Genomic DNA, 22333 nt, shown 5'->3' with positions numbered 1-22333 from the left:
AGGGCTACTTCCTCATGACATCTGACGTGTGCCAATGAGTGTTAATAATAAAATTAATATCAATAGTACTCTGGGGAAGATCCAAACATTTTAAAAGTTGGTGGGCTAAAGGAGGTTGAAATGCTCTCCTTGTGTGGTGATTTTCACCCCTCTAGCCCAAAAACCGAGCCGGGGGGGGGGGGGAAGCCTTGGAAGCCCTCCCATTGCCGCCAATGATCCAAAAAAATTGTATTTTTTTCATAAGCAAGACGAAAATTCTATTCATATAGGTGCCCTGTTATCGGAAATGGGGACAAATACAAAACTGACACAAAAGGTATGAAACTAAACAAAATGAACAGCGATTTCATACAAATGCATACTTCTACTTACACATATGCATTGCAGAAAGCACACTTGTTGGCATAGGTTTTTCTATCAGAACCACAGTGGGGACGGTAGTCTGCAGTACATATTTTTGATGGAAACCCATGACAATAACTCTGTGCAGAAAGCAAATGGCACATTTAAAAGCCTATGTAGATAAAATGCATCCTGAAAGCAACATTTATGTACTCGGGATACATAGCTGGGCCCCTATGTTCCTTTATTCTCTTGACATCTTAAAAAATGTTTCCTAAATGGCATCTCACCCATCCAGAAGCCTATGAATGGAATAATTTTCTATTTTAATACGAGGGCTATCCACAAAGTTGATTACGTTTTGGATTTTAAAAAGGACAAAGTATAGGAGAAATCATTTACCATATGCAGCTGAAAGCCACATCCCAATACTATATCTCACGTAATCCCCATTGAAATCTAGGCAATCTAGATAAATGAGGTTGGAAAATTCTGCCCCAGTAAATTCAGCCTCCTCTCTCCTCCGTTTCCAACAATGGAGGCGTGGCTGGCAACACAGCGTTTTGGTGTCGCTGCAGGAAGGGAGAAGTGGGAGATTTTACTGGAGCAGAACTTGCCAACCTCATTTATCTATCTGAGACGTGCCTAGATTTCAATGGGGATTATGTGAGATGTAGTATTGGGATGTGGCTTTCAGCTGCATATGGTAAATGATTTCTCCTATACTTTGTCCTTTTTAAAATCCAAAACGTAATCAACTTTGTGGATAGCCCTCGTATTTTACACATGCCTCCCCATTAGTAATTTCAGATTTTTTAAAAATAAATAAATAAAAGGTCTTTCTGGTTTAAAACATCTATAGGTTTATATACATATGATCTACCAGCAAAAGCTTTATTGTGGGAAGGATATTAGCTACTGTCCTTCAAATTATATGTTCTGAGAAATTTACTCAAACAAACAAAACCAAACAAAACCCATACTAGGATAAAATAAGCATATTTGCCCTAATCCTTTTTAAAAGATCAGTGTGTTCTTTCTGGCAATCAAACAATCAATCCTATTTTCAAGCAATTGCATGGCAAAGAGTTATTTAATAAAAGTAAATAACTGATACACTCACTTGGAGGCCTCTGGCTTCTGTGGCAACACCTAGAACCAAAAACACCCCCAAGTGTTAAAAGTTATAAAACAAAACCAACGTGCTTATCACAACAGAAAAAGTGGGATTCATCCATCCATTCATTTAGAAGGGCTTAATGAGGTTTGGGAAAAGGCAAGCTCTTCTGCAGTCCTTTGATTCCTTGGAGAGCTTTCCAACAAGCATGGTGTTCTGAATATAATCATACAAAGCCAGTATTCCATAGCAGTCATGCAAAGACCAATAATAAGTAAATATCAGCATGAACATCCTTGCTATCACACATTGCTCCATTCGTGCAATACTGTTGATTCACCAGTCCATGATCCTGTGGTTGTACTTCTACATAACCTTATAATCCCACTTTCTCCCTGTTCCAAAAAAAACCCCACAAATTCTTGGGAATAATGAGGGGAGGGAGCAATTGAGCAAGAATTTTGCCCCGATAGCATGCCATCATAGAAACTTAACAGCTATCTATGGGTTTTTCCCATCAATAATAGGGACAAGTTAATTGCAATGAGGAAGCAGACTGGCAGAGGAATGTGCATGACATCATGTGATAGGGACTGTCATGAAAGGTGACGGACCTGCTTCAATGCCCATTTCCCTCCATCATGTAACAAAGCCCTCTAAGAACATATGGTTCTATTGTCTGTGAACCTAAAAGGTACTCGACAGCCCCAGAAGCCTTCTTCCATGCAGTAAATGTTCTTGTGATGGAGAAGAGAACAAAATCCAAGGAATTTGCTAGGGAAGGACCCCAGACCCTATCCTCAAGGTCTCAAGGATGCAATCTACAAGATTTAGAGGTACACATTAGGCCATACCCAATCTGAAGGGGAACCTCATTTCTTTCTTTTGCCTTAGAAACAATAGGAAGAAAGATAAGGACACATTTTTAAACACAATTTGGCATCCTTTTATCTTTTATGCAGATAGTAATATAGATGAATGTTGTATTCCAGCTTCTCAGGTAAATGTATGGAAAGACGTGGTGCATGAACAGAAAATGTTTGTACTGTATATAATCTTTTTAATAGAGCTATGGGAGGTACATTGAAAATATTTATTTCATTTCAACATTAAAACAAATTGTGTATAGATTAGAATGGACATTTATTCTTTATCTGATACTTTTTATCTATGGGAAGGAAGGAGGAAATGAGCCCAAAAGATCATCTGAGAGCATGAATTGCCTGCCAAATTTTCTTCTTGCTGACACTGGTTTCTAAGTCAGTTAAGACTAATTGAGTATAGTTATATTTTCTTAGAACTGAATGGAAAGAAAAACAGTGAACCAATCTTGTTAAACTTCCATATGTGCTATGTTAGCCTAAAAATGTGCTACAGGCCCTCTTGATAAATCATGGGAGCCATGCACAAGTAATAAGAAATTATTATGTGCAGTGGCAGCTTTAGGAGGCATTAGTGTCCAAAGCCTGCCTGATGTATAGAATGTGTAGAGTTACCTCTACAGGAAAGCCCTGTGCATCCATTGTAATCCTGAATGAAGCCTCCTCTTCTTTTCCTTTATACACATTGAATAATTTCCTAAGAAATGTTCACGGAGTACTACATTCCTTATAATGAAATATATAATGGAATCATGGAGTTAGAAGATATCATAAGGACCATCCAATCTAATCCCTTGCTATGCAGGAAAACACAATCAAAGCACCCCTGACAGATGGACTTACACACTCTGATTAAATATCTCCTGAGAAAAAACTCCACTGCCCTTTGGGGCAGAATATTCCACTGTTGAACAGCTCTTACTGTCAGGAAATTTCTTCCTAATGTTTAAATCAGTGGTTCTCAACCTGTGGGTCCCCAAATGTTTTGGCTTTCAACTCCCAGAAATCCTAGTAGCTGGTAAACTGGCTAGGATTTCTGGGAGTTTTAGGCCAAAACACCTGGGGACCCACAGGTTGAGAACCACTGGTTTAGATGGAATCTTTTTTTTCTGCAATTTGAATCCATTGCTCCGTGTCCTGGTCTCCAGAGCAGAAGAAAACAAGCCTGCCCCCTCTCCTCATGGTCTATGACTTCTAAAAGGCAAAACTCTCCAAAGAGAGGATCATTGGGGCACAAAATATGGCTCACCTGCATACAAGAAGAACACCATCACAGTGAGGAGCAGAAAACCTGCTAACTTCCTCATGATTCTTGTCCAACGTAATGGTAGCTGTTTTTCAGATCCCACTTGACCAGGTGAGTTCTATAGCTTTACCAGGTTTTTCCTATGCTTATACACATGCTCTGGGTATTGAGGAATTTTTCTTTTCCCAATAGTTGTCCGTGTGATATTACAAAGAATTGTGGTCAGCTGTTCCAACTTTAAAGATTCCTATTTTTTTGCTATGCAATAACAGTCAATGTGTTGTAACCACCATGTTAGAAAGCAGTAAGAAAAGTAACATATTATCCTTTGACCACAAATAATAGCAAATATTTTTAAAAAGGTTGATGGACAAATTATATCCATCATTGTTTAGAGATTGTGAAGAAGGAATGGGAAGATAAAATATATGTAGGAATATTCCCACCTATTTTCTATGTATAGTGTTGGTGGCTTCTGGATAGAAGCTTGACGAAGGCACTCTATTTTTTTAAACTTGAAAGGAGTTATCCAGAATGAAATCTTGTTCCTAAAATAACTTCAATATCTTGGATAAGTCTCATGTTTGAACTAAATCCCACAGTAGACAGCAACTAAATGTGCCTTTCCTGTGCTGATACTCACTCTTAGTAGGCTGTTAGAACTTCTGCACAAAAGCTTTTGTGTGTACAGTTCATTCTCTATATATTCTGTACACATACCTTAAAACATGGAGGGGGGTTAGCGTAGGAGAACTGCTAGATTAGAACAAAGGTCTTTTTAATCTAGCACCGTATTTGCTTCCACCATTACTAGCAATTTTAAGGAATCAAGAATTAGATTACAATAATATTGACCCTTCCACTGTTTTCCCCTTAGCAACGAGTATTCAGTTACTGTTTCCCCTCAGCAACAGATATTCAATGACACAGAATTGCTAGGTCTAAACTATTCAAAAACTGAGATTTTGGGCTCAAAACATGAAGGTAAGAGATTACTGTTTGCGTTGTCATAAGAAATGGGGCCCTGAAAATTGTAGATGATGCCCAAGTCTTGACATCTGGGGACCTAATGAAAGCCAGCAGAGATGGAGAGGAAGCAGCAATCCATATAGCTCCCCAAATGCATGCTTTCAGTGCCTGCTGAAATCCACACATTCCTCATCTTCCATTATTGAGGCCATTATGGGAACAGGAATTAACAGGTCCTTATCTTGTGTTAGAACCAGTCTCATGGTCACATGAGTTATTTCCAATCTGCAACACTACTGAAAATAGCTTTAAATAATGAAAAGTAAAAATTGCCTAACAGAAAGGGAATGAGTTTTCAAATTTCACTTGGCATCAAATGCAACTGTATGGATGGATGAGGATTTTGTGAAGCTCAACTACACAGCACACATTTTCCAGAAGGAGCTGGTCACAATTTTAATTTGCTCGGTTTTTTGTTTTTTTTAAATGCTGCTGTAACTACTGCTATGGTTCCCTGTTCTCTAGCCTTCAGGGGGAGGAATCTCAGCAAGAGTGATAATTTGGAAAACAGAATGTATGCATGCTAGGGAGAGCCACATATGTTAGACTTGGCTTTTTGAATGGCATGTCTTTGTAAGTGCAGTTGATGTTTAAAGTAACACGCTTTATAATATTGCCAGCATTTGCCTCCAGTGGTGCTACTTTGATAATATCAGTAAGACTCAATTCATGTGACATTATAGAGCATTGGTTTTGGCCTTGAAATTTCAGGGCCTAGGATAGTCCTAATCTGGCACCCTTAAGTACAAATACTATTGTCATCACTCTTTGTTATTGATGAGAATGTACGTTGCGTTGCAGTCATTGGCTGCTTTGATTTTGTGAAAATGCAGAAAGGCAGGGCATAAATGCTGACTGATTAAGCATTTGTTACTACCAGACCTCTATCTTCCATGAGTTCATCCCAATAATAGTTGATACATGTTGATACTCATCTCAGGTGATAGCTACCAACACAGCTTACATCAGCAAGGTACATAAATGCAATGTAAACTGTAAAACCTTTTGTTATTCATTACATATTAGATGAATTATTTATCTTCTTTGACTCTTTGTGACCTCATGGAGCAGTCCACGCCAGAGCTCCCTGTCGGCCGTCACTGCCCCCAGTTCCTTCAAGGTCAAGCCAGTCACTTCAAGGGTACCGTCCATCCATGTCACGACCCAGGCGGCAGAGGCACCAATAACCATACACAGAGGCCAGAATCTAACTAATATCTTTATTGAAGGAATATATAAAGTTAATAAAAACAAGTATAGAAAATAGTCCAGAATTAGACCCTTCAGGAAAGGTCAGAATTAGTCCAAAAAAGCAATGTCCAATAAGAAATATTAAGGTCCAAAGTTGTAATCCAATAACCGAAACACTCACTTTGCCAAGCAAAGTGAGGGGAGATGACAAGGTCCTTAGTCCATAAAACTTGAGCGTGGCTAGGAAATAACTTGATACTTGAAACTAGGCTTGAACGTGGAACAAGGTAACTAAGAACAAGAACAAGGTCCGTGGAATAACTTGGTAAAATCCGTGAAACAAGGCAAGGATTAGTCCTGGGAAACAAGGCAAAGTCCGTCGGTAAACAAAGGCTGGGAAGCAAGGCGAAGGCTGGATAGCAAGGCAAGGCTTGAGCTGAAGCGAGGCTTGAATCGGAGCGCGCTGTCCAGACACAACTCGCTCCGTAGGCTGACGAATTGACTCCGCGAAGTTGCTACGCGGGCAAAACACCTATATAGAGTCCAACTTTCTCACCAAAGCGGTTCTCTGGGAATCAGAAACGAAAGCTAAACTCTGAGACCAGATGTTAAACTCCTTAAAGATTCTCACGAGAACCAATGTTAATTGGCAACATTCTTAGCTGCTATCCTCGCACTCCTGCGCGAAGCTGAATCCAAACTTCTCTGTTGTTTACAAAACTCCCGGCGCAAGAACACGGGAGAAGTAGGCTCTGGGGTTGTTTGACATACTTCTGGGGCACAACTTTCTTGCAGGTGCAAGGTTTCCAGATCTGCCTGGGAAGGATCTGGCTGAGAGGAATCCAGTTCAGACTGGGAAGGTAAAAAACCCAAGTTTTCATCTTCATCAGGGATTACAATGTCCTGAGCAGGACTACAAGGCCCATGGTTCATCACACTATCCCCCTCCTCAGGGCCCCTCCCAAACTGGGGTCCTCTCCCCGAGGCGCGAGGTCGCGGTTTGGTGGGATAGGTCAGATGGAAGCGACGGGTTAGATCAGGAGCATGGACTGTGGAGGCGTCTTCCCAAGAGCGTTCCTCAGGCCCAAAACCCACCCAGTCAATGAGATATTGTAGGCGGCGGCGATGAAAGCGAGAATCCAAAATGTCCTCAACCTCGAACTCCTCCTCCCCATTCATCAAAACAGGAGGGGGGGCCGGTTGGTCTGTATCAGGACGCACACCATCCGCCGGAAGGAGCAGGGAACGGTGAAACACTGGGTGAATGCGCATTGAACGCGGAAGTTGGAGTTTGAAAGTCACGGGGTTTAATTGCGCCACCACTGGATAGGGGCCAATGAAGCGGGCATCTAACTTCCGGCATGGGCGGTGGGAGGGCAGAAAGCGAGTGGACAGAAAAACCCGATCTCCTACCTTGATTTCGGGGCCCGGCTGGCGGTGTTTGTCAGCGTGGCGTTTATAGTCCTCCTTGGCTTGGTCCAGTTGCTGGAGCAAAAGTTGTTGCACCGCTGTGAGTTCCTGCAGCCAATCCTCTGCTGCGGGAACTTCTGAAGTTTCAATGACAGGGGGAAAGAAACGTGGATGGAAACCGTAGTTTGCAAAGAACGGCGTTTCTTTTGTAGAAGCTTGAACTCCATTATTGTAGGCAAACTCAGACAGTGGTAACAGAGAAGCCCAATTGTCCTGTTGGTAGTTTACATAACAGCGAAGATACTGCTCCAAAGTGGCATTGGTGCGCTCCGTTTGCCCATCTGTTTGGGGATGATGAGCTGAAGATAAGCGAGAGTCTATGCCCAGTAGTTTTTGTAGTGCCTTCCAAAAACGAGAGGTGAATTGAGATCCACGGTCTGTGACTAAACTCTTGGGCAATCCATGTAGTCTGAAAACATGCTGAAGAAATAGATCCGCAGTTTCTTTGGCCGTGGGGAGGCCTTCGCAGGGAATGAAATGGGCTAACTTGGTGAATAGGTCCACCACCACTAAGATCGTGGTGAATCCACAGGAAGGTGGTAGGTCAGTGATGAAATCCGCGGAAATTATTTCCCATGGGCGAGATGGGGTAGGAAGGGGGTGCAAAAGCCCTGAGGGCTTCTCCCTTCGTATCTTGGAGCGCTGGCATACTGGGCAGGTGTTGACATATTTTTCCACATCCTTGCGGATCTTGGGCCACCAAAAATCTCTTAGGATCAAATGCATGGTTTTAAATAGTCCGAAGTGTCCTGCTGGTTTGCAGTCATGACACAGACGAAGCGCTTTTTCCCTGCCCGGTCCGGGTGGGATATAAACATGATTTCTATAGCAGAGCAGCCCATCTTTAAGCGAAAAGGGAAAATGCAGACCTTGGCGAAGTTGGTCCTGCGCCCAGGCATCTGCTTGCTGACTAGCCCTGATTTCTTGAGCACAGATGGGTCCTGGAGTAGGGGAAGTTGAACCAATGGGACTGGATTTGGTGTTCCCCACTGTGAGCGTGGCAAAGTTCTCAGGTTGTAGCAGTTGGGATTCAAAGGTCTCCTTGCGTCCTGCAGCGTATTCCGGTTTACGTGACAGGGCGTCTGCTTGCTTGGTTTGAGCTGGGGTCACATAATGGATCTGGAAGTTGAAACGTTCAAAGAATAAAGCCCAACGTTGCTGCCTCTGATTTAGTTTGCGGGCAGTTCTTAGATGTTCTAGATTACGATGATCAGTGTGGACTTCAATGGGGAATTTGGCCCCTTCTAGCCAATGTCTCCAAGTTTCAAAGGCTGCCTTTATGGCCAGTAGTTCTTTTTCCCAAATGGTGTAATTCCTCTCTGGTGTGGTTAGTTGACGAGAATAAAAGGCACAGGGGTGGAGGTGATCTCCCACCGGTTGTAAGAGTACAGCCCCAATTGCCACATCAGAGGCGTCCGCTTGCACCACAAAAGGGGTTCCAGGATTTGGGTGCTGTAGAATTGGCTGGGAGGTGAATAGTTTCTTCAGTTGCTGGAACCCTTTCTCTGCTTGATCAGTCCAGCGGAAAGGCTGCTTTCCACGGATGCAGCTAGTGATGGGGTCGGACCAGCGGGCAAAATCTGGAATGAACTTGCGGTAGTAGTTCGCGAACCCCAAGAAACGCTGCACCTCTTTCTTGTTAGTTGGCGCCCGCCATTCCAATACTGCTGAAACTTTGGCTGGATCCATGGAAAGCCCTAGAGGCGAGATGCGGTAGCCAAGGAAATCTACCTCTTGTAGATCAAAAGCGCATTTTTCTAGCTTGGCATAAAGTCCATGATCCCGCAGTCGTTGCAACACCATTTTGACGTGGTTCTCATGTTCTGATTGTGATCTGGAAAACACCAAGAAATCGTCCAGGTAGATTATCAAGAATCTGTCTAGATAGTCCTGAAAAATATCGTTGACAAAATGCTGGAACGTTGCGGGAGCTCCGCATAAACCGAAATTCATAACTCGGGACTCGAATAATCCGAATTTAGTCTGGAAGGCGGTCTTCCACTCGTCCCCTTCTCTGATGCGAACTAGATTATAAGCCCCCCGAAGATCCAGCTTGGTGTAGACCTTGGCTCCTCGAAGTCGGTCCAGTAGATCCGAGATTAAGGGCAGGGGATAGCTGTTCCGCTTGGTGATATTGTTCAATGCTCTGTAGTCCACCACCAAGCGTAATTCCCCTGACTTCTTCTTCACAAACATCACTGGGGAGGCGGCTGGGGATTGAGAGGGTCTGATGAACCCCTTGCGAAGGTTTGTCTCTAAGAATTCCCTGAGAGCTTCTTGCTCTGGTTCAGTCAGGGAGTAGAGATGCCCTCGCGGGATCGGGGCCCCCTCCACCAAGTCAATGGCACAGTCATAAGGTCTATGTGGGGGTAATTTTTCGGCTTCTTTCTCATTGAATACATCCCAATACTCGGAGTACTTCTTTGGCAAGGTGATGATGGGCTCGGAGTCTGTGGCATGGCATACCTTGGCTACGAGGCAATGGTTTTGGCAGTACGGTGAAGCAAACTGCAGTTCTCTGTTGGACCAGGAGATGTTAGGGTCGTGGAGTGTCAGCCATGGAATTCCCAAAATCACAGGGAAATGGGGAACCTCGGTAACAAAGAAGGAAATCTCTTCCATATGTTCCCTTATCCACATCCTGGTGGGTTTCGACCACTGGCTTACGGGGCCCGTCTTGAGGGGACGGCCGTCTATGGCTTGCACCACACGGGCATTCTTGAAATCATGATATTGTAATCCCAGAGAGTCGGCATACTCTCTATCGATGAAATTGTTGGTAGCTCCAGAGTCTATCATGGCGTGGATCATGACGGGTCCCCTTTTTGCTGACCATAATGTGACCACGAGAAGGAACAGGACCCCGGTTGGCGGCTCTTGGATGGATTTTTTGACCGGGTTGGCGAGCCTCTCTACACCCGGTCGTTGGCTTCCCCCGCCGGCTGTGTGCCAGTCGGCTCAGACGCCTTCGACTCCGTGGAGGACGCCGCCGCAAGACGGGCGGCAGGCTTCCCTTTGGCTGGGCACTCTCTGGCGAAGTGGCCCCCGTTCCCGCAGTACCAGCAGAGGTTCAAGCGTTGACGACGGGCCTTCTCGGCGGCATCTAGTCTGGGACGCACATTGCCCAACTGCATCGGCACCTCCTCGCCTCCTCTGGGGTATGGGGTTGGCGGCGGGGGTCTCCACACCGGACGTGGCTGAACACTGGCGGGAGCGGGGGGTTTTGCCCCGGCTCTACCGCCCTGGCCTCGAACCCATTGTTTCCTGTTGGCAATCATGACTTCAGCCCGTAAACATTGATCAATGAGTGCCTCGAGGGTCTGGGGAGGATCCACCTTGGAGATTTCTTCCAGCATTTCAATGTTGAGACCCTCCCGAAATTGTCCTCTGAGGGCTACATCGTTCCAGCCGGTGTTGTGGGCCAGCACGCGGAACTCGGCTATGTACTGAGACATGGGTCTGTCTCCTTGAAGGAGGCGCCGGAGTTTGTGACCGGCTGCCTCCAAATTGTCCTCGATTCCCCAGGTCTCCTTAAGGTGATCCAAGAAGCGTTGTGCTGAACTTAGGTGGGGGGAGGCTTGATCAAACAGGGCCGTCGCCCAGCTAGCCGCTGGTCCGTCTAGAAGACTGTAGACCCACGCCACCTTGATGTCTTCTTGGGGAAACTCGGCATCACGGGCCTCTAGATAAGCTTGACATTGGCGGCGGAAAACATGAACCTTAGCAGCTTCTCCAGAAAACTTGGTAGGCAACGCCATGGCCGGGAGGCGAACTCCGCGCTCCCTCAACCCTTTTATTTCTCCATCCTGCGCGTTGAGTCTGTCACGGATGCGGTCCACTTCGTCCTTGCTGATGGTGTAGCTGAGCGGCTGTCCAGCCGGCGCGGCTCCGGTAGACATCCTGGCCTCGGTTAGTTGGTGCTTATGGGTGGCGGAGTCAAACTGTCACGACCCAGGCGGCAGAGGCACCAATAACCATACACAGAGGCCAGAATCTAACTAATATCTTTATTGAAGGAATATATAAAGTTAATAAAAACAAGTATAGAAAATAGTCCAGAATTAGACCCTTCAGGAAAGGTCAGAATTAGTCCAAAAAAGCAATGTCCAATAAGAAATATTAAGGTCCAAAGTTGTAATCCAATAACCGAAACACTCACTTTGCCAAGCAAAGTGAGGGGAGATGACAAGGTCCTTAGTCCATAAAACTTGAGCGTGGCTAGGAAATAACTTGATACTTGAAACTAGGCTTGAACGTGGAACAAGGTAACTAAGAACAAGAACAAGGTCCGTGGAATAACTTGGTAAAATCCGTGAAACAAGGCAAGGATTAGTCCTGGGAAACAAGGCAAAGTCCGTCGGTAAACAAAGGCTGGGAAGCAAGGCGAAGGCTGGATAGCAAGGCAAGGCTTGAGCTGAAGCGAGGCTTGAATCGGAGCGCGCTGTCCAGACACAACTCGCTCCGTAGGCTGACGAATTGACTCCGCGAAGTTGCTACGCGGGCAAAACACCTATATAGAGTCCAACTTTCTCACCAAAGCGGTTCTCTGGGAATCAGAAACGAAAGCTAAACTCTGAGACCAGATGTTAAACTCCTTAAAGATTCTCACGAGAACCAATGTTAATTGGCAACATTCTTAGCTGCTATCCTCGCACTCCTGCGCGAAGCTGAATCCAAACTTCTCTGTTGTTTACAAAACTCCCGGCGCAAGAACACGGGAGAAGTAGGCTCTGGGGTTGTTTGACATACTTCTGGGGCACAACTTTCTTGCAGGTGCAAGGTTTCCAGATCTGCCTGGGAAGGATCTGGCTGAGAGGAATCCAGTTCAGACTGGGAAGGTAAAAAACCCAAGTTTTCATCTTCATCAGGGATTACAATGTCCTGAGCAGGACTACAAGGCCCATGGTTCATCACAATCCATCTTGCCCTTGGTCGGCCTCTCTTCCTTTTTCCTTCCATTTTCCCCAGCATCATGATCTTCTCCAAGCTTTCCTGTCTTCTCATGATGTGGCCAAAATACTTCAGCTTTGCCTCTAGTATCCTTCCCTCCAGTGAGCAGTCGGGCATTATTTCCTGGAGGATGGACTGGTTGGATCTTCTTGCGGTCCAAGGCACTCTCAGGATTTTCCTCCAGCACCAAAGTTCAAAAGCGTCTATCTTCCTTCGCTCAGCCTTCCTCATGGTCCAGCTCTCACAGCCATAGGTTACTATGGGGAATACAATTGCTTTCACTATGTGGACCTTCATTGCCAGTGTGATGTCTCTGCTTTTCAGTATTTTATCGAGGTTGGCCATTGCTCCCCTCCCAAGAAGTAAACGTCTTCTGATTTCCTGGCTGCAGTCTGCATCTGCAGTGATCTTCACACCTAGAAATATAAAGTCTGTCACTGCCTCCATGTTTTCTCCCTCTATTTGCCAGTTGTCAATTGGTCTGGTTGCCATGATCTTGGTTTTCTTGATGTTTAACTTCAGCCCGGCTTTTGCACTTTCTTCTTTCACCTTGGTGATAAGGCTCCCCAGCTCCTCCTCACTTTCAGCCATCAGAGTGGTATCATCTGCATACCTAAGGTTGTAAAGTTTCTTCCAGAAATTTTAACTCCAGCCTTGGATTCGTCAAGGACCGGATGTCGCATGATGTGTTCTGCGTACAAGTTGAATAGGTAGGGCGTTAGTATACAGCCCTGCCGTACTCCTTTCCCAATCTTGAACCAGTCTGTTGTTCCGGGGTCTGTTCTTACTGTGGCTACTTGGTCTTTATACAGATTTCTCAGGAGACAGACAAGGTGAATTGGTATCCCCATACCACCAAGCACATGCCACTGTTTGTTATGGTCCACACAGTCGAAGGCTTTAGAATAGTCAATAAAGCAGAAGTAGATGTTTTTCTGATACTCCCTGGCTTCTTCCATTGTCCAGCGGATACTGGCAATTTGGTCTCTTGTTCCTCTGCCTTTTGTAAACCCAGTTGGACATCTGGCAGCGCTTGCTCCATGTATTGCTGGAATCTGCCTTGCAGGATCTTGAGCATTACCTTACTGGCATGTGAAATAAGTGCCATTCTTTAGCACTGAAATGTACCTCCGATGTTTCTGATTTTCTGGAAGAGGTCTCTTGTCCTTCCTACTCTATTCTATTCTATTCTATTCTATTCTATTTATTTATTATTACAACATTTATATCCCACCCTTCTCACCCAACAGGGGACTCAGGGCGGCTTACAATAAAACACACATATAAAACCTGTACAATACACTATAAATCAGTTAAAAATTAACTCACATAAAACATTCATAAAACACATTATAAAATACAGATAGGTGTGTTCAAGTTTAAATGACTGGGTCTGTCAATTGAGTTCCAGCATATATAATAGTAATTAATGCTGCTGATTCTTATTCGAAGGCCTGGCCCACAACCAAGTTTTAACCTTCCTACGGAAGGATAGGAGGGAGGGAGTCTGCCTGACTTCACTGGGGAGGGCGTTCCATAGGCAGGGAGCCACTACTGAAAAGGTCCTGTCTCTCGTCCCCGCCAGCCGCACCTGTGAGGCCTCATCTGATGATCTTAAGCTTCGAGGTGGGTCATAGCGGGAGACACGTTCGGACAGATAAGCTGGGCCGGAACTGTTTAGGGCTTTATAGGCTAAAGCCAGCACCTTGAATTGTGCTCGGTAGCTAATCGGCAGCCAGTGGAGCTGGCGTAACAGAGGAGTGGTACGCTCCCTGTACACCGCCCCAGTTATTAACCTGGCAGCCTCCCGTTGGACTAATTGAAGCTTCCGGGCCATCTTCAAAGGCAGCCCCACGTAGAGTGCGTTGCAGTAATCTAAACGTATTGTCTTCTTCCACTTCCATGCATTGCTTGTTTAAAAATAGTTCCTTGTCTCTCCTGGCTAACCTCTGGAATTGTGCATTTAATTGGGCATAACCCCCCCTATCACTGTTTCCTTTCACCTTCCTTCTTTCTTGGGCTACTTCCAGTGTCTCAGCAGAAACCATCTTGCCTTCTTGGTTTTCTTTTTCTTTGGGATGTACTTTGTTGCTGCCTCCTGAACAATGTTGTGGACTTCTGTCCATAGTTCTTCTGGGACTCTATTTATCAGGTCTAGTCCCTGAAATCTATTCTTGACTTCCACTGCATATTCACTAGGAATATTTGTGAGATCATATCTAATTGGTCTGTGTATTTTCCCCATTCTCTTTAGTCTGATTCTAAATATTGCAATAAGAAGTTCATGGTCTGAACTACGGTCAGCTCCGGGTCTTGTTTATACCGACTGGATGGATGTCCGCCACCTTTGGCTGCAAATGATGTAGTCAATCTGATTCCGGTGTTGACCATTTGGTGAAGTCCATATGTAAAGCTGATAGGTTGTTGGAAGAGAGTGTTTGTTATGCACAGTGAGTTTTCCTGGCAAAATTCTATCAGCCTACGTCCTGCTTCATTTGGTTGTCCCAGACCATGCTTTCCTGTGATCCCGGTTGTCGTTTGACTGCCCACTTTAACATTCCAATCTCCTGTAATGAGAATAATGTCTCTCTTTGGTGTGTTATCGAGTAGGTGCTGCAGATCCTCATAGAACTGATCTAATTCTGGTTCTTCAGCAGCTGTGGTTGAGGTGTATATTTGGATCACTGTGATGTTAAACGGCTTGCCTTGAACTCGAATTGAGATAATTATTTATCTGATTTATATTCTACATTTTGTTAGGGTAGATATTCTCAGGTTCCATCTACACAGCCATATAATATATTTATTTGTTTCCATTATTTCTATCCCACTCTTCTCACCTGAAGGGATTCAAGGCGGCTTACAAAACTGGCAGAATTCAATGCTAATACACAAAACTTTGAACTGCATTATAGTGGTCAGTCTAGACTCAAATAATGCAGATTGAAGTGCATTGACTATATGGGTCTACATTGCAATGTGGATGGGGCCTCAGAGATTTATAATATCATTTAAATAAATCCAATAAAAAGAAAATACATTTATTTTTAAATACAAATTAAATCAACTATCAAAACACAAATTGCAACAGTTCCAAAATCTCAGACTAATTATATATAAATGCTACAATATTATAACCTTAAGGAGGGTCTTTTTAAAACATCTTTTTCTTCAAGTTCATACTACGGCCACACTGATTCTGCAGTTATACAAAGGCATCTCACTTTTGCAATACTTGCTTCATCTCTTGAGACAACCATTTCTTGCTGTTAACTGTCAAATAACGACAATTGTTTTGTAAGTTTTGGGATTTGGTAATTTTTTAAGACAGGGATTACAGTAAGACTGATATTGTTATATTCTATATAAAATATGTAAAGATGAGCACAATTTGCAATGTTGCAATTTGCAATGTTATAGTGGAGACTGAGTATAAATAACATTAATAAGTATAATTCACCCATTCATCCATTCCCCTCTCTAGGATAGACCATTTTGTCTTCTGTACACTAGTAGCCAGCCAGCACAGTTAATCTAGCAAAGGGCTCAAATCAGCATACTCAAAGAAGACCTACTGCTGAGATAGTCTTCACATTTAAATTTGAATATGTTATTCAACAATAATCTTGTTACTGAACAATCCTTATTAGGGGTGTGATTGGAAAAAAAGACTTAGTCTGTTCAGATTTGACAGGTGGTTCAGTTTGGCTTGCTTTCCATCAAAAGTTCTCCTAGGGAACTCTAAAGCCGGGTTGCTGTGAGTTTTTGGGCTGTGTGGCCCAACAGCATTCTCTCTTAATGGGTGGCCCAACAGAATGTGGGATGCCTGGCTCAACAGCAGTACGTGTGAAAAAGATCTTGAAGTCCTTGTGGACAACAAGTTAAACATGAGCCAACAATGTGATGCGGCTGCTAATAAAGCCAATGGGATTTTGGCCTACATAAATAGGGGTATAGCATCTAGACCCAGAGAAGTCATGCTCCCCCTCTATTCTGCCTTGGTCAGACCACACCTGGAATCACACTGTGTCCAATTCTGGGCACCGCAATTGAAGGGAGGTGTTGACAAGCTGAAAAGTGTCCAGAGGAGGGTGACTAAAATGATCAAGGGTCTGGAGAACGAGCCCTATGAGGAGCGGCTTAAATAACTGGGGATGTTTAGCCTGCGGAAGAGAAGGCTGAAAGGAGACATGATAGCCATGTATAATATGTGAGGAGAAGTCATAGGGAGGAGGGATCAAGCTTGTTTTCTTCAGCAATGGAGACTAGGATGTGGAACAATGGCTTCAAACAGCAGGAAAGGAGATTCCACCTGAACATCAGGAAGAACTTCATCACTGTGAAAGTTGTTCAGCAGTGGAACTCTCTGCCCCGGAGTGTGGTGGAGGCTCCTTCTTTGAGGCTTTTAAGCAGAGGCTGGATGACCATCTGTCGGGGGTGCTTTGAATGCGATTTCCTGCTTCTTGGCAGGGGGTTGGACTGGATGGCCCACGAGGTCTCTTCCAACTCTATTATTCTATTATTCTAATGTTTTGCCTGTATCTGTGGCTGGCATCTTCAGAGGTTCTGTTGGCAGTGTGGCAAGTGGAATGTGTACCTGTCCAGAGTAGGAGTAAAAATTTTGGCTTGGTAGTAATAGGAAGGTCAAGAAATAGCTATAGCTACTTCTTTTTAGTTTGTAACAGATTTGTATGACATTTGCAAACACAAGTGCCACTTTTTAAAATTAATAATTTTATTACATTTCCATTCCATTTCATTACAAAATACAATCTCTATAATTCCTATATGTATTTCTTCTCCTTCTTTTCGTCATGATCCCATCAGAACTTCATTTCTTCAGGTGAGGGTTGTTCTTTTCTCAATGTTTCTTCAATATTTTTCCATGTGCTTTCAAAATTGTTATTTTTCCTTAGGCCTTTTTTTAACTTTTAAATTACATGTTAATTTATCATTTATCACTAATTTCCTTATACCATTCTTCTATTTTAATTTCTACCCCTCCTTTCCAATTTGTCTTTGCTATGCCTTGGACTGAAGCAAGGGATAAATAGATTGTCATCTTCTCTTCAGTCCAAGCTACAGCAAAGACAACACTGACAATTTATATATGATTGTCCATAAACTGTTATACAAGAAAATATATAGACATATTCTCAATTAGCCATATGGTACCTTACTGCAGATATGAGTGTTCATTGTGAATCCAGCTACTGTTTTGTTGCCTTATGTTTCATTTTTGTTGATTGAGACACTGATGAAATTTAATTAAGAAGTGAGTCAATCATTGGATTGTTATTCAATGACAGGGGAAGAATGCAACACATAATAAAAGTCCCATGGCTATCTGTTCAACTCTGAATATTAACCAAGACATTTTTCCTGGCAGTTTGAACAGGAACATTTCTTCTTCTCTTTCCTGTGTTTTCCTGTGTTCTCTGGCTTAAGCAAGAAGTGTAGCATTTTTCAGGGGTGGGGGTGGGGGTGGAAGCAAACTGTTTGTTTTTTTTAAAAAAAAGAAGACCAAGCAACTTGTAACTTTTCTAATGTTATTGGACTGTAACTCCCAATGTAACTAATGGGAGGAGCGATGAGAGGCACAGTTCAGTCTGGAAGAGCTGTGATCTATGGTTAAAATAGTACTAAGTAAGTGTCAATATCCTTTCTGATAAAATCCTGGTAAATAATGAGTTGTGAGATTGAGAATGTAACAGCAGCTGGACTTGGTTCGTATAAGCCCCCCCCCCCCCCCCGAGTCCTTTTGGAGAGAGGGAGTGAGATATAAATAAAGCTATGTTGTTGTTGTTGTTGTTGTTGTTTGCAGCTTATGTAGTATAGGTAGTCCCCAAGTTACAAACATCCGACTTACAAACAACTCATAGTTAAGAATGGGAATGAGACAACAGGAAGTGAGAGGAAATCTACCCCTCGGAAGGGAAGTTCACTCCTAAAGGAGTTTTCATGGGGAAAAGGTGTCTCCACTGAAGCTTTAGCACCAGTCCTTGTTTCCATAACAAGGCAAAGTTTTCAAGATACAGTAGAGCCTCGCTTATCCAATGTAAATGGGTTGGAAGAATGTTGGATAAGTGAAAATGTTGAATAATAAGGAGGGATAAAGGAAAAGCCTATTAACCATCAAATTACATTATGATTTTACAAATTAAGCACCAAAACATCATGTTTTACAATAAATCGACAGAAAAGGCAGTTCAATACTGCCTCCAGGCAGGAGACAGACTGCATTGGATAATACAGAACGTTGGATGAGTGAAGGTTGGATAAGCGGGATTCTATTGTACAATTATCTCAGGGATGGAAAGTAAGATGAAATCTTCTGAACAGGGGCACAGACAACAAAATAAACAAACTCTTTGTTGAGGATAAAAGACATAATAGATTTGAATCTTAGGGATAATTTCTTATCAAAAAGGATCCTTTGTGATGTGATTTATTATATTTATTTATTTACATCTCTTTTACCCCGCCCTTCTCACCCGGAAGGACTCAGGGCGGCTTACAACAGTCGGCAACTATATTGCCCAAAATACATTCAATAAAACATGTCATATCGACCTTAGATGTTACTCCTCAAACGCTTGAGTACATAGCCATGTCTTCACGGCTTTCCTGAAACCTAGGAGAGTTGGAGCTTGTTGAACACTACTGGGGAGGGCATTCCACAGCCCGAGAGCCACCACCGAAAAGGCCCTGTCCCTCGTTCCCACCAGATGCACCTGCGAGGCAGGTGGGACCAAGAGCAGGGCCTCTCCAGATGATTTTAACACCCTAGTTGATTCATAGGAGGAGATACGTTCAGACAAGTAGTTTGGGCCAGAACCGTTTAGGGCTTTATAGGTCAAAACCAGCACTATGAATTGGGCTTGGTAGCATATTGGCAGCCAGTGGAGCTGGCTTAACAGGGGGGTGGTACGCTCCCTGTATGCCTCTCCAGTTATTAATCTGGCTGCCGCTTGTTGCACTAGTTGAAGCTTCCAGGCCATCTTCAAAGGTAACCCCACGTAGAGAGCGTTGCAGTAATCCAAGCGGGATGTAACCAGACCGTGGACCACCGTGGCCAAATCCGGCTTCCCGAGGTACGGGCACAGCTGGTGCACAATTCTAAGTTGTGCGAAGGCTCCCCTGGCCACCGCCGAAACCTGGGGTTCCAGGCTCAGCAATGAGTCCAGGAGAAACCCCCAAACTGTGAACCTGTGTCTTCAGGGGGAGTGTGACCCCATCCAACACAGGTTGCAACCCTGTACCCTGTTCAGCCTTACGACTGACCAGGAGGACCTCCGTCTTGTTTGGATTGAGTTTCAATTTGTTCGCCCTCATCCAATCCGATACAGCGGCCAGACACCAGTTCAGGACCTGGACAGCCTCCTTAGTGACAGGCGGGAAGGAGTGACAGAGCTGGACATCATCTGCATAAGATGACACCAAACCCTGAAACTCCGGATGATCTCTCCCAGCGGCTTCATGTATATGTTAAACAACATGGGGGACAATACAGAGCCCTGCGGGACCCCACAAGACAAAGGTTGTGGGGCTGAGCAGGTGTCACCCAATGACACCATCTGGGACCGACCCTCCAGGAATGAGCGGAGCCACTGCAGAACAGTTGTCTTTTGGATGATTTGGACCTCAACTCCCAGAAATCCAAACCAACATGACTGATGGTCAGGAATGCTGGGAGCTGAAGTCAAAGTTTGAAGAGCACTGGTCTTAAAAAAAAGAGAGAACTAGAAGGTACACAAAGCTTTATGACACAGACATTGCTATTAAGGTATATTGCAGATGAACAGTTAGGAAAATATTACTGTTCCTGCAAACTTCAGCCATCCAGACTTGTTGGCTGGCTGCATCTCCTGAAAGCTTCCAGAAGCAGTAATTTGTGAAGTTCTGGTCAGTTCCTTTGTGCTTTTATTAGCATTTATGGGTGACCTAATCTTGCACTCTTTGAATAGTCCTGGGAGTGTTTCCCCCAACTTCTTGCAGTTTCTAAGCCTTGCATTAAAAAAAACTTTTATATCTAATGTATCCAGTTATTGGCTGGATGAAATAAACACACAGTCTATTGACTGAGTGAGGTTGTGAAACTATTTATCCCCAGTGTGTGTGTGTGTGTGCGTGTGTGTGTGTGTGTGTATTCCAATATTAATGCCATCTTGAGTAGCGCTGGAAAAAGCCTTTTTAAAAGTTAAATTCAGCAGCCAAGTATTTAAAAATGCATTATTTGAAATAGTTTGTGTGTGTTATTTAATGCCAAATTAAGATATGATAATAGGTCTCAGAAGATATTACAACTTACTACAAGAGTGTATCTTCCATATGTTTTTGATCTACAGTTTCCATGAGTCCTTGCCCCATAGCTAAAAGCTAATAGAAACTACAATGTAGGGGTGCATTTACACTGCAGAATTAATGCAGTTTGACCTAACACTGACTGTCATGCTTCAATGCATTGGACTTTTAGTTTTACAAGGTCTTTGGTCTTATCTGCTTCCCCAAACAACAAATCCTAGGATTCCATAGCACTGAGCCATTGCAATTAAAGTGATATCAAACTGAGTTACTGTAACTCTACAGTGTTCATGCACTCCTAGTGGGCTTCAGTGACAATGGGATTTGACCCCTGATCTCCCAGAGTCCTAGATACAGCCCAGAACAACTTGGAAGGAAGTAGTTGCCCATTCTTATGTTAATGTCTGAGACAAACATTAGGAATGACACACTAGTGAGATTGCTCACAACAGTTTATTTCCTTCACTAACTAAGTCATCACACAATGCGATACTTTTCTTCAGGTGAGATGTCGGAAAAGCTAAACCGTTGTTGTAAGGAGCTTGCTGCTGCTATTGGCCGAGCCATGGAAGATCTCTCCATTCCTCCCTTGGCTTCCCCAGACTCCGCTGCTGACCCAAGCTCTGACTTACCCATGACACGGACCCCAACGCCCCCCCAATGAAGAACTCTGGTTTAGCTTGGGTACTCGAGAGGGGATGTTCCGGAGTGATCGTGTCTATTGCCCTGGCCACCTCCTTATTCCAGAGATCGACCAGAGCATCGACAGAATCGCCAGCCGAGGCAGTGGAAAACTCCCCAAGAGCCGTCAGGAATCCACTTGGATCCATCAGTCTCTTGGGGTAGACCATTTTAATAGGTCCACTACCCCTGCAGAGGTTAGGGGGCGCACCTGATCAGGTGGTGGTCGGTCCATGGCAACGGAGCAATGGTGAGCTCCTCCACACCGTCACCTTCTTCCCATCCCTGGCAGAAAACCAAGTCAAGTGTGTGCCCTGCTCTGTGGGTAGGACCAGATACTAATTGGGACAGCCCCATGGTTACCATGGTGGCCATGAAGTCCTGAGCCACCCCAAACAGAGTGGTCTCAGCATGGACACTGAAGTCTCCCAGCACAATGAGCCATTGGGACTCCAAAGCCAGGCCTGAGACCACCCCGGCTAGCTCAGGCAGGGAGTGCAGCGGGGTGGTCGGTACACTAATAGAATCCCTAAACTGTCCTAGCCACCTACCCTCAGGTGGGCACACTCAAACAGGGTTGACTGTGGGATGGGGCACCTGGTCAGGGGGATGGACTTCTTATAGACTAATGTGACCTCCCCCTCCCCGCCCTCCAGACCTTGGTTGGTGCTGCACAGTGTAACCTGGTGGACAAAGCTGGGTGAGATTAACTCCCCCAGTGTCAGGACCCAGGCTACAGAGCACCAATAACCATGCGCAGAGGCCGGATTCTATCTAATATCTTTATTATAGGAATATATAAAGTCAATAAAAACAATTGAAGAATATAGTTCAGAAGTAGACCTTTCAGGAAAGGTCAAATATAGTCCAGGAAAATAATGTCCAATATGTGATATTAAAGTCCAAAGTTATAATCCAATAACCGAAACACACACTTTGCCAAGCAATAGTGTGGGGAGATGACAAGGTCTTTTAGTCCATTGAATCTTGACAACAAGGCTGGAGAACAAACTAGATTCTTGGTAAAACAAGACTTGATACGAGGCAAACAAGAAGCAAGAACAAGGTCCGTGGCGAGGTCCGGGAACAAGGCAGGCTTGGAACTTGGTCCTGGAAACAAGG

General features: G+C 44.2%; 1 protein-coding gene across 1 annotated transcript in view; it reads right to left on the bottom strand.

The window, feature by feature from the left end:
• Positions 1 to 336: 336 nt before the first annotated feature.
• LOC134295885 (ovomucoid-like) overlaps positions 337 to 22333 on the bottom strand; it is a 56382-nt gene continuing 34385 nt past the window's right edge. The window contains exons 11-13 of the mRNA XM_062969369.1: positions 3590 to 3688; positions 1466 to 1494; positions 337 to 482 (exon numbers count right to left, since the gene is read on the bottom strand). Of these exons, the coding sequence (XP_062825439.1) occupies positions 369 to 482; positions 1466 to 1494; positions 3590 to 3688 (242 nt within the window). The 3' untranslated portion in view covers positions 337 to 368. The remainder of the gene's footprint in view (positions 483 to 1465; positions 1495 to 3589; positions 3689 to 22333) is intronic.

Source organism: Anolis carolinensis, chromosome 2 (assembly GCF_035594765.1).
Source record: "Anolis carolinensis isolate JA03-04 chromosome 2, rAnoCar3.1.pri, whole genome shotgun sequence".
In the NCBI taxonomy this organism is placed as follows: domain Eukaryota; kingdom Metazoa; phylum Chordata; class Lepidosauria; order Squamata; family Dactyloidae; genus Anolis; species Anolis carolinensis.
The sequence above is the reverse complement of the archived record's forward strand: the minus strand, read 5'-3'. Positions and strand labels throughout refer to the sequence as shown.